Genomic DNA, 11,811 nt, shown 5'->3' on the forward strand with positions numbered 1-11,811 from the left:
TGATTTTTTAACTCTGCAGAGCTTCTGTCAGACTCCAGTGAGGTTTTTACTTCTTGTTGAGGAATGTTGTTGAGCTCTGAGCGTTCCTGCCGAATCACTTCACCAGAGAGCGTTCAGGCAGCCGAGGATTCGTTGGACGGCAGATCAAACACGTCTGTTTATACACGAAGCTTCAACAAGCAACAAGAGTGTGTTTAATTTTATGTTTCTTGTACCAGGATTTAATGTTAGTTTTTACCCCAGATGTAACAGATGTTTCAGTGTCACTGTGGCTCACACCGAAGGAAGTTGTTTCAATCAAACCTGGAAATTGCTGTTCTTCACTTCTACACACAAAATGCAAACTTTTGCTTTAGAAGATGATGCATTGGATGGGTGTGTGTATGTGTGTCTTTGGTCTTTATATGAAAGAGAATTTCCATTGAGGTCAGACAGACACACTCATGCACAGAGAGACACACACACACACACACTATTTGGCAGCAGTGTCATCTGATCTTCTTAGTTAGGTTTTCAGGGGTAATGACTGTGTGTGTGTGTGTGCACATGCGCGCTTGTGCACAGCTATAGAAACATAGACCTGACTGGTAATGGGACACACACACAGACAATAGGGTCCATTGATGATGATGATTATGTGTGTGTGTGTGTCAGTGGGTCTCCAGTTGCACTCCTAACACCGGCCTTTGAGGACAACCGGCCTCTCATGTGGCTCCACCAGTTATGCTTCCAAAATAAGTCTTTTTTTTTTTTTTAGACCATATGTAGGCGTGTTTCTAATGTGAAATCTTTTGTTTTTAGCTTGTTTTGGTTTGCAATGTCAGTTATAATTAAACAAAACTGACATGACTCACATTGTAAACCTCCATCCATTCTGTTAAAGTTAGCAAACGTGATTGAGTAACTGTAGTTTATCATAACTGATGTGGATGTACTCTTCTTCTCTGGTGTTTATACCAGTCAAGAATGGGGATGGGTATCATTACAATTACAATGATACTAGCACATGTATTGATTGTGCTTATTGTTTTGTGCTTTATCCTTTATTTTTTTGTTCTTCTCAGTTATCTCCCAATGTGGAATTTCCAGTTATAAAAATATAAAATATATTTACTGAAAAAGACAATTCCAATCGCCCAATCCCTCACTGGCTTCCCGCCTGCAAATAAATTCAATTGTGTTTTGTTAAAAAGCGTGACCAATCAGGATGCACTGCCACTGACAACAGTGGTAGTCAGTAAGACATTGTCATTGGTGGAAACAATATTGCTTTATTTTGTCTTTAACACAAATATTCTCACTTTAGCAGCAACAGCAGCAATGCATTTAGCCTAGAGAACACTGTGTCTATGGCTTTTGGTACAAGATAATCATCGTATTGTTTCCTTGTGGGTTTGGTAGCAAATGTTTTGTGGCCAGGTATCATTCCCATGGATCGGGAACCATTGAGAAACTCTGAAGTGTTCAAGGCTGATAGACTGGAAACAGCTAGTAGATCCAGAATAAATCAGAGGGTCAGAGGTCACTTAGATTAATTCTTGTGTATTTAACGGATTTAGTTAATATATGTGTGTGGTGTTTGTCATTGATTCAGGACGACCATCTTGGTGACCGGAGCTTTCCTGGATGCTTTTCAGAAAGTGGCAGACATGGCGACCGGAACCAGAGGTAACACACACTCAAACACATGGTTACACATACAGACACGTACGGTTGCTCTCTGCTCTAGGCCAGACACATCCACAGGAAAATCATTCTTGGATCAGCTCTGCGTATGTGTGTGTAAAATGCATACGGGTGTTTATGTGTGTACGTGTGACATCATGCAAGTGAACCTAGAGTCTTGATCGGTCTGTTCCTTCTTTCCTTTAGTGTGATCTTTCACTGTGTCTCTCTTTTCTTTATAAATAGTGAGATCACGAGGGAACTAATTAGCTCCATTTACTCTCTGTGGACCATGCTGTGTGTGTGTGTGTGAGTGTGTGTGCATGCGTGTGATACAGTATAATGTAGAAACCATTAAAGATTGTGCTGGAAGGGTGAAGTAGGCCAGGAAAATTGCCCAGACAGTTTTCAGTACATCTCTTTTTTTCTTTTCTTCTGTCTTTTGTGCTTTCATGCCAAGTTACTTTGGTGGTTTGGGGTAATTTTTCCTCTCAATGTATTTTTTTTTCTTCCTTTTGCTTCTTCCTGTCTCTCTCTCTCTCTCCCTTTCTCTTTCTCTCTCTCTCTCGCTCTCTGAAGTGACACTCAGACCTCATGTGCAGCTGCCTTGTTTTACTCTGGATTAGGTTACACACATTCACATTCAAACATACACGCTTCATAACACAAGGCGGTCTTAGTTCTTCGGTGTCGATGGTGCACCTCAACATTTTTGGGAAATTCTGATTCACTTCTCTATTCAGAATCGGACAAAATTATATAACAATAAATACCAGTTTCACAGTATCAGTTTGTCAAGTATAGAGGTGCAGTACATCTCATGGCCATGGAGAACAGTACACCCCTATGTGATAGTTGAACATATGATTCCAAAACCATGATCATTAATCTGCTGCTGTAACAGCCTCCAGTCTTCTGGGAAGGTTTTCCACAAGATGTTGGAACCTGGCTGCAGGGATTTACTCTCATTCAGCCTCAAGAACAAGTGACGTCGGCTACTGACGGTAGATGAAAAAGACCTGGCTCCCATTCTGTGTTCCAGTTCATCCTAAAGGTGTTGAGGGGGGCGAGGTGATTAGCAGGTTAGGCTAACCCATTGTAGCTAACTTTGGAGCTAACTCCCTTCAGTTTTCCAGCAGTCGGTGAAACAACAGACGTGACACACTGTAGTCTGTACTGTACATTTAATGCCAGATTGACAACTAACGTCAATTAACGTTAAAGGTAAAGTTACGCTTTGCTGCTTCCCGACTCATTTTTTAAAAAAAGAGAGAGAGAGAGCGCAGCAGTGGTCGAGCGAGCTAGAGAGTGATTGAAGAGAGGGAGTGCTGGTAGCGAGAAAGCCGGTGAATCAGATCAATGACACGTTATTTTCTGATTGTTTCACGGCGGTTACGTTCCGGAGGACAAATAAACACGCCCACACCCCGGCACACCTCCGCTCGACCATGCGGCTGAACGCCGCACAGCCTGATTTGGTCTGAATACGGCCTTACTGCTAACCTTTTCCCCTGCTCCGCTCACATTCACCGTCATTTTTCTGACGCTCGCTCTCTCGCTTAACCACTCACTCGCTCACACTCTGCCCTATTCCTGCTGCTCAGAGGCTATCGATTTCCAAATGAACGGATATTATTTTTGGCATTTAAAAAACTATTTTTTGGCCTGGCGGGGGTTCTTGTTCTTGTGTACTATTATAGGGAAAACACTGTTTATGGACCTGGCTTTGTGCAGAGGAAGCATTGTCATGTTGACACAGGAAAGGACCCTTCCCCAAACTGTTGACACAAACCTGGAAGAACACTATTGTCTGAAATATCATTGTTTGTTGTCTGTAGCGTTAAGATTTCCCGTCATTGAAACTAAATGTTTGTGAACAGGGGTGTTTTTTTATCATGTTTACTGTGATGCTATTCTCCTTACAAGTATCAAGTATTCAGGTATCTACAACTGAGTCCCGTTGCCCTCGATTCCACCATCTTTGGATAACATGACCTAGATGACTGAGAATCTTCACAGACACCTCCTTTACCAAATTAATAAATAAACCTAGAACATTTCCATTGCATCTCCCACATCAAACAGAAACAGAATTTCGTCTCTCCTGTGAATCAAGTGTCAGCACTAAGCCCTGCTGATGCGGGCTGCAGGCTGTATAAATACATGGAGGACTTGGACAGGGACTACCAGTGTATTCAGAGCTGCAGCGCCCGTGTGTTGGGGCTTTGTTATGACAGTCAGCTGCTGGTATGATTATGTAATATAGAAGTCAGTTGGTATTTAAAGGAAATCCAGTAATATGTGGGCGTGTGTGTGTGTGTGTGTATGGGAGGTGAATCATGGCCGCTCCCCTTCATGAAAGCTGCAGCAGACCTGCTCTGTCATGCCTTAGTGTTCATGTTTGTTCATCAGGAAAATGGGAGAACAATTGCTAAAAATTAAATATAGTCGATTTGGCTGCAAATATATCTGTTGTGGTTGTGTAGGTTGACAGTTCGAGGACCATAAAACACAACCTCTAATAGCACAGACTCATGAATAACAGCACAGTCCTTTAAATACAGAGAGAGCCCTTAAAATAATGAGAAATAAGCAACCTCAGGCAGTTTTAGATCACACTGCGCAGCACATGACATCACCTGAAGCTTAAAGCCCGAACATCTCCGCAGATGTTCCACCACCACCACCACCACCACCGCCATCATCATCACCACCACCACCGCCACCACCACCACAGTATCATAAGGTATCATCATGCATCTCACATCACAAGACGTATATTTCAGCAGCAAGAGATTAGGTTCAACAATGCGCAACCAGACAGAACAGTCAGTACTTACAGCACGTGTTTTATCTCTCTCTGCTCCACATGCACACAGACTGTCTCATATTTATTATCATTTACTTTCTATGAGGGTGTGAATGACAGCAGGACACGGTTGCTAAAAAACGAAGTAATGTAAAAGTCATTTGTCAGTTTTTGTCCTTTCCTGTCATCGTTTCTTCCTGCATGACCTCCTCCCTAGATGTGTTTCATAATACTGTGTAGAAATAGAGGAAAGTTGGGAGAGGTTTTACTGCAAACAAGGCTGCAAGATGAGTTCAGACAGGTGGTTATGTTGTAAGATTTAAGATTCTGTAGGTCAGATAGCAGCGTGCGCCAGCCATTGATCATAGTGTCTTTAAGTAAAACACTTAATCCAAAATTGCTGCTGATGTGCGTGTGTGTGTGTGCGTGTGAGAGCGGTAGAGTGCTGAGCTGTAATTTCCTTTATACCCTTCTCTTCCTCCTGCCAGCACTAAAAATGACGTGTTGAATAATTGATTTGTTGGGTTGACAGAAAATGATCAACAGCCTTTTAACTGATGATGTTGTTCAGAGAGGAAACTTATAAATCACCATCATTACAAGTGATGTTCAATAAGGAATACAAAGTTCACCGATAAGCCAGCTGTTCATGTATACACATCAGCTGCTGCAAGGATTCAAATAGTGCTGAAACAGTTTGTCAATGAATCAATTATCTGACAGAAAATCAGTCAGCAGTCGTGATAATTGATTAAATGTCAACAGTCAATTATCAAGTAAAAATGCTGATCAATTATCTGGTCTCAGCTTCTCAGATGTGAGAACTTGCTGCTTTCCTTCAGCGTCTTTGGACTGTTAGTTGGGCAAAACAAGACATCTGGTGATGTTAACTCGGTTTCTGGGAAAGTGTTTTTCACTATAATTGCAAATATAATCTGCAAATGAACTGATTTAATATAACAGTCGCAGTTGCAGCCTTAGTACTATTTCTAGCAACGTGTGTAGACGTCTCACCGGGTTAAACTAGGGTTGATGTGAGAAGACCACAGAGTTCTTTATGTATTGGCCTAAAACTGAGATCCAAAGCCAGACTGTACACAGCTCTTTAAGTCCCAGCCTGGTTGAACTTGACTGGTGCTGCCAAATTTGAGACCCGGGACCAAAGGATGACTCGTTTCGATTCCCACAGAGGATTGTATATTTACTTGTAACACATGACAGGAATGAATACAGGTGATTAACATGGACCTGCTGGGTTTAGATCAGTTAGAAAAAGGCCTGCAGAGTTGGCAACAACTTAAAACGCTGCCTGACCAATGTCTCATGTCCTTGTGTCTTGTTTAAACAACTTGACTCTTTGATAACATGGGTCATCGAATGGGGCTTCAAACAGTTCAGCCTGCGTTGTAAATTGTGTTAAACAGGAGTGGTTTGGTAGAAAACAGGAATGGTTCTTTTGGTTCAGCTCTGCTCATCCCTCATCTGGTTTAACCTCGCTTGGTTTGCCCTGCAGGGGAAACGGGGCTGTTGCCATCTGTTAGCAGTTAGCTCAATGTTAGCTAAGCTAATACCGCCTTGATGCACTGCTGTTGACCAAGCACATTCCACCGTTCTGTGTGTGTGTGTGTGTGTGTATGTGCACCTGTGTAGCGTGTTTTGACAGCTGTCTCCTTCTCCATTATCTCTTCAGCTTCTTCAGCCCGTCAGCTGCTGAGTAACAAAAGAAAAATGGAACAGCTGACTTTAAGGAAGGCCACAAGTTACCTATTCTCTAAAACTCCCACACGGACACTCTTTCTCACACTCTTTGCGTTGACAAGTGTTGTCAACATGTAGAAACGCTTAATTGTTTTCTTCCTTTCAGCCCCTCATAACACCCGCAGGGGAGTGTGTGTGTGTGTGTGTGTGTGTGTGTGTGTGTGTGTGTGTGTGTGTGTATCAGAACCAGTCTGGTGGGTCTGTGTGTGGGTTCTGTGGTCGGTTGCCACGGTAATGGCCATGTTCTCATCTTTCTGTGATGTGGGAGGTGAAAAAACGTTGTGTGTTTGAAAATTGTTTCCCAGGAAGGATGACATAGGAAACAGCTGGCAGCCCAGTGCCTTGCTCACCTGATGAGGAAGGTTTCTTTCGGCGAGAACGTGTCAGAACGTATTTTGGTGTTAGCTGACGTTAACTCTAGTTCATCGGTGTGTTTTCCACGTAGACGATGAAAGCATCCTTGTGTTGTGTCAACGCCGGTGACATCAGTAATTGAACGCAGCTAGAGCCACCGGGCACCTAAAAAAAAAAAATCTCAAACGAGTTAACTATTACAGCAAAGGAAAACTGCAAGATGGTGCAACTATTGTGTATCATTGAGAAAAAACATGTACAAACAGCTGCTATAAACAGTAGAACACAGTATCATTTCCATACATATAAAAGCCATTGCACAAACAAAACTGTACACTTGTGTATGTTTTGTCTTCTTTTTTTTTTGATGATGTAGCAGTGATGATGATGATGATGATATTTTGCTTCTCATGAGATAAATATGTGCTGAAGTAGGATCATAATGTTTACAAAGCCACTAAATCTTTGTTGTATAAGTTCCTTTTCCTGTTTGTGTCATCCACCTCAGATCATTCACTAAATACGATGTGAAATTAGTCTGTTGATGCTCTCGCCTTGATCTTAATCTCATAACACCATTAAACAGACATGGATTTCATTGATCAAACGCCGGCAGCCAAATTTCAGAGGAAATTACACAAATATGAAAGCTTTTTACATCATACAAGTTTGGTATGTAAGAAGCAAGCGGGATTTAATTACCCAGCAGTGTTTGTGTCTTTCAATGGTTTGCACAACAGCGGGTAATGACAGCACCGTTTAATGTACGTTATCCATCGTATGATCAGTTTTCTAAGTGCCTACTTGTCAAGTCATTGAGCCGTTGATTATCTGATACAGATTGAAACCTGATCGATCAAGAGTGTCCCTAAACTGATGTTGCGAGGCGTCGTTCTGTCTCTCTGCTTCTCACAGGGTGATGTCAGTTCTGTTTCGCGGCGGTGCGTTTGTGTGTCGGCTTACACCAGATTGAGTTTACATCAAATTAAATTACACGAGACTTCATTTTATTATATTTCAGACCCAAGGCTGATCGACTCCCATCCCTCCCTCCCTCCCTTCCTGTGTTGCCTTTTTGGGTTTCTTCAACTCTTCTCCTCTCTTCTTCCTCCTGTTTTTAAACAATCCGACTTTTTTTTTGGCCTCTGCTTCTCTAGAGTCCGACTGACCGTAGTGATAAGAGATCATTAATATCTGCGGACATCGGCGATGATGTGTAGCACTAATTAAAAACAGCAACAGAGTCAAAACTTGGCATAAATGTTGTCACAATCAGCTGATTTTTGAAAGTAGGTTCCTCTTGTCTCTTCTCTGGTGATTCCACATGACTGGTTTCCCCGGCAACCGAGGAACTGTTGACGTCTTTGGCATCATGGGGCTTTCAAAGCATGCACACGCGCGCACACACACACACTCACACTCACACACATACATGTACACATAGATCACAAGACGACCTACTGAGTGCTGACTAGTTATAACGGAGGTTTCCTAAGGTCAACTCTGTGTGTGTGTGTGTGTGTGTGTGTGTGTGTGTGTGTGTGTGAGTGTGTGTGTGTGTTTGAGGAGACAGTTTGCTCCATCCTGACAGACAGACAGACTGACTGGTCAAGAAGTGGTCAGTTAATCAATAACTGGATCAATATAAAGACAGAGAGGGAGGGAGAGAGAGAGAGAGAGAGAAAGAGTTAAGTGAGTTGTTGTCATGGTGATGGATGTAGTTCTGGTGCAGGATGGACCTGCACATACGAAACACCAAAAATCTAGTCTTTGTTGAACAACCTGGGGAGCTGTGAGCAGAGAAAACGACAGGAATTAACACACACACACACACACACATATATACACACACACACACACACACACACACACACACACACACACACAGAGTTTTGTGAAAGGGCCGCATTATGAGCACTGAGGAGGAGAGAGAAGCTGGAAAATCTGGGTTTAGGAGGAGGCTGAACAGTTCGTTCTCTGTCTCTCAGGAGTTGTGTCTTTGGAAAATGGAGGGAAATTATAAACGACTGGAGCAGCTTTTTTATTTTCCTCTTCTTCTTCTTCTTTTTCCATCCGGTGGAGTTGATGACTGATTTTTTTTTTTTAGTTTAATCATTTGCATTTCATATATTATTCAACATTTTCTACAGTATCGGAAAACAAAAACTAGTTTGCATACAAGAATAAGTAAACCAGTAGGAGAAACCAGTAAGGAAAAGTCACTTTTAAAATAAATCATCCAAAAAATCTTGCACTTTTAACTGTTTTCTCATGGTAAGTTTTATTTGCACTATACTTCTATACTAAAACCAGATTATTTACACACTATGCGGCCACCCCTTAGTCCCAATAAAAGGAAATCTTAATGCGGCAGTGTACAGTGATATCATAGACCGTGGTGTGCTTCCAACTTTGTGGCAACAGTTTGAGGCATCGTGGCACAATGCCTCTGTGCACGAAGCCAAGTCCATAAAGAAATTGTTTTCCCAGTTTGGTGTGGAAGAAATTAACTGCCCTGCACAAAAGCTCTGACCTCAACCCCGTCCAACGCCTTTCGGATGAGTGGTGACCGGAGTGCTGACTACGAGCCAGGCCTTATCGACCAACATAAGTGGTCGATCTCACTAATGCTTTTGTAGCTGAACGGGAGCAAATCCCTGTAGCCAGGTTCCAAAATCTGGTAGAAAGCCTGAAACCAGAAGAGTGGAGGCTGTTATAGCAGCAGATTAAAGGTACCCTGTGGAGGTTCTGACCACCAGCAGCACTACGGAGCAATATGTTGAAGGGTTGGTCCCTGTTTTGTTTGTGACTAATGCACGAGCATGTGGGTGATGGGACGCACGTTCCTGCCAATGGTCTCACTCATCCCAAAACTACTCAAAAGTAGCGATGTGCCAGAAAAATGCAAGTTTCAGATTTTTAAGGTGCTTTGCAAATGTTTCATGAGGAAGGAATTGTAGACAAGACATTTTTTAGACCTTAAAGATAGACGCTATGTGAGAAAAACCGAATGTAAACAGAGCTTTACTTGTTTAATGCCCATTGTTATCTCGGCCAGGCGTTAGCCTTGAGGAGATCATGTGTTTGGTCGTGTGTGTGTGTGTGTGTGTCCGTCTGCAGCTTATTTCGTATACCACTGGACCCATCAGCTTAATATTTTTTGTGCATGTTTATGACTGTATGCTCGAGGACCTCTCGTTGTTGCAGTGATTCTCAATCGACTGCGCCGTTTTATACCGCCATTGTACCGCTGACTTCTCACTCCTCTTAACCAGCTGGTAGTTTGGAATCTTGTTTCCACGAGGGACGACCAATCATGCCTTGTGGCCACGTTTGATCAATCAGTGCCAAATTTCAGTACCTTGAGAGCGGGTTGTGTTGTGAATTCAAAATAAATACTGATAAGATTCCTTATGAGCTTATCGTAAAGATTAGACATTCATCTTTTCAGCGGTCCTCGCCATTTTACGATATGCGACATAACAAAAGGCATTTCCGGCAGTTGGCTAGGCTAAAAACAAAGCTAACGTAGTCTGCTACAGGCCATGTTTTGGCCTTTGTCGTGGCTCAAAATTGACATCCATAGAAAAGTTTGGTCTCATCTTTTACCCCCCCAAAAAAGTTTTATCAGATGTCCCGCTTCTCTTCGATTATGTATTGATAAGCACCAACATACTATTTATCTTGCACTCTCAGAACCACAAATCAACAAAACATTAAAACCAGAACAAAACAAAATGTGAGAATCAAAAACAAACACACTCCCACACTGAGTCTGCCTGATCTTGTCAGGTTACATTCTTCTCTTAAGTCATCTCCAGTCGACTCTTAGCTCCATTAAACATGTCTGAACACAAACGCAATGCCTACAGTGTTCAGCACCTGGCTGCAACACACACACACACACACACACACACACACACACACACACACACACACACACACACACAGGGTCTGACTCTCGTGTTGCAACTCATGCGTTGCTAAATTAATATTTACGCCATAAGACAGGGCTGGGCAGTGTACTGTGATAATAAAAGTTTAGAAATATTTTTTGATTTAATGATACCTTCATGTCTTCCATGAGGAAATATTCTGTCAAAGAACAGAGTCAGTAAACGTTTCCAGACCTGTTTCCTGCTACAACGTTGACCTAGCAAACAATCGAGCATCGTCACGACATTTCAGGTGCGCTCACTTACAGTTTGACCTTCGAATGAACTGGTTTGATAATCTGGATAAACTGATGTTTTGTTTCCAGCCTGTCTGATTATCTACTGTAACTGCTCACGTTTCTTGTCTCACTTTGTTATAGTGATGTTGTAGTTTATAAGGAATGACATCATGACTCCAACTAGACATTTGATGCTAGCTTTCGGTACATTTAGGGACAGTTAAAGATGCTTGGTTCAGTCAGTACCAGGAGTATCAAGGTTTAATACCCGGCCTTGTTGGAGGTTCCCTTTAAACCTGCATTAATGGATTTTTGGCCTGTCGGTTGCAGCACAACAAGCTCGAAACACAACATTGTTATATAATCTCCTTTATAAAGTGAATGTGTTTGCAAACAGCTGCTTATTTACACATCCAGCAGACACAGAGCAGAGATTAATAAAGACAATATTCACTTCTTTTTGCTCTGGTTTGGTGTAGGGCTGCAACTAATGATCAATTAATCATTTTGTCTGTAAAATGTCAGTAAATTACACACAAAAAAATGCCTGTTATAATTTCCTGGAGTCAAAAACGATGTCTTCAAATGTCTTGTTTTGTGTGACCAACAATCCAAAACACAAAATATTCAGGTGAAACCACAGATTTTCCAGCATTTTTGCTTAAAGTGACTACAGCAATGCTGATTAATATTTAGTTGTTGCAGCTCTAGTTTGGTCTCCACCAACTCCTGAGTAACATATCCAGCTTTTTAGCTGCTAAATGTTCCGCTCTCTTCACCAGCTACTCTCCTGTTTGCCATTTGGTGCTGGGCAGGTAGTGTACAATAAACAGAAAACAGCTGCTTGCTGTTGCTGGAAACTAGATTGATGAAAGTGCTGAAAGGTGAATCACAAGAAGTTAAAAGAAAATAAACTACGTAGAGCTGAGGAGATCTGCAGAGTCTGATAATTTTCTGCGACCACAGACACCTTTAACATCGCATGTAGTCATTCGATCAATTGTTAATTTAAAAGTATTAATTAGAGCATCTCTAAGAAATATATCTTGAT

At 41.9% G+C, this 11,811-nt stretch overlaps 1 protein-coding gene across 1 annotated transcript in view; it reads left to right on the plus strand.

The window, feature by feature from the left end:
* The window catches only part of mtss1 (MTSS I-BAR domain containing 1), a 63,066-nt gene that overhangs the window by 21,999 nt on the left and 29,256 nt on the right, over window positions 1-11,811 (plus strand). Inside the window, exon 3 of the mRNA XM_042406121.1 lies at window positions 1,595-1,668. Within this exon, the coding sequence (XP_042262055.1) occupies window positions 1,595-1,668 (74 nt within the window). The remainder of the gene's footprint in view (window positions 1-1,594; window positions 1,669-11,811) is intronic.

The sequence above is a fragment of the Thunnus maccoyii genome, chromosome 3, assembly GCF_910596095.1.
Source record: "Thunnus maccoyii chromosome 3, fThuMac1.1, whole genome shotgun sequence".
Taxonomy (NCBI): Eukaryota; Metazoa; Chordata; class Actinopteri; order Scombriformes; family Scombridae; genus Thunnus; species Thunnus maccoyii.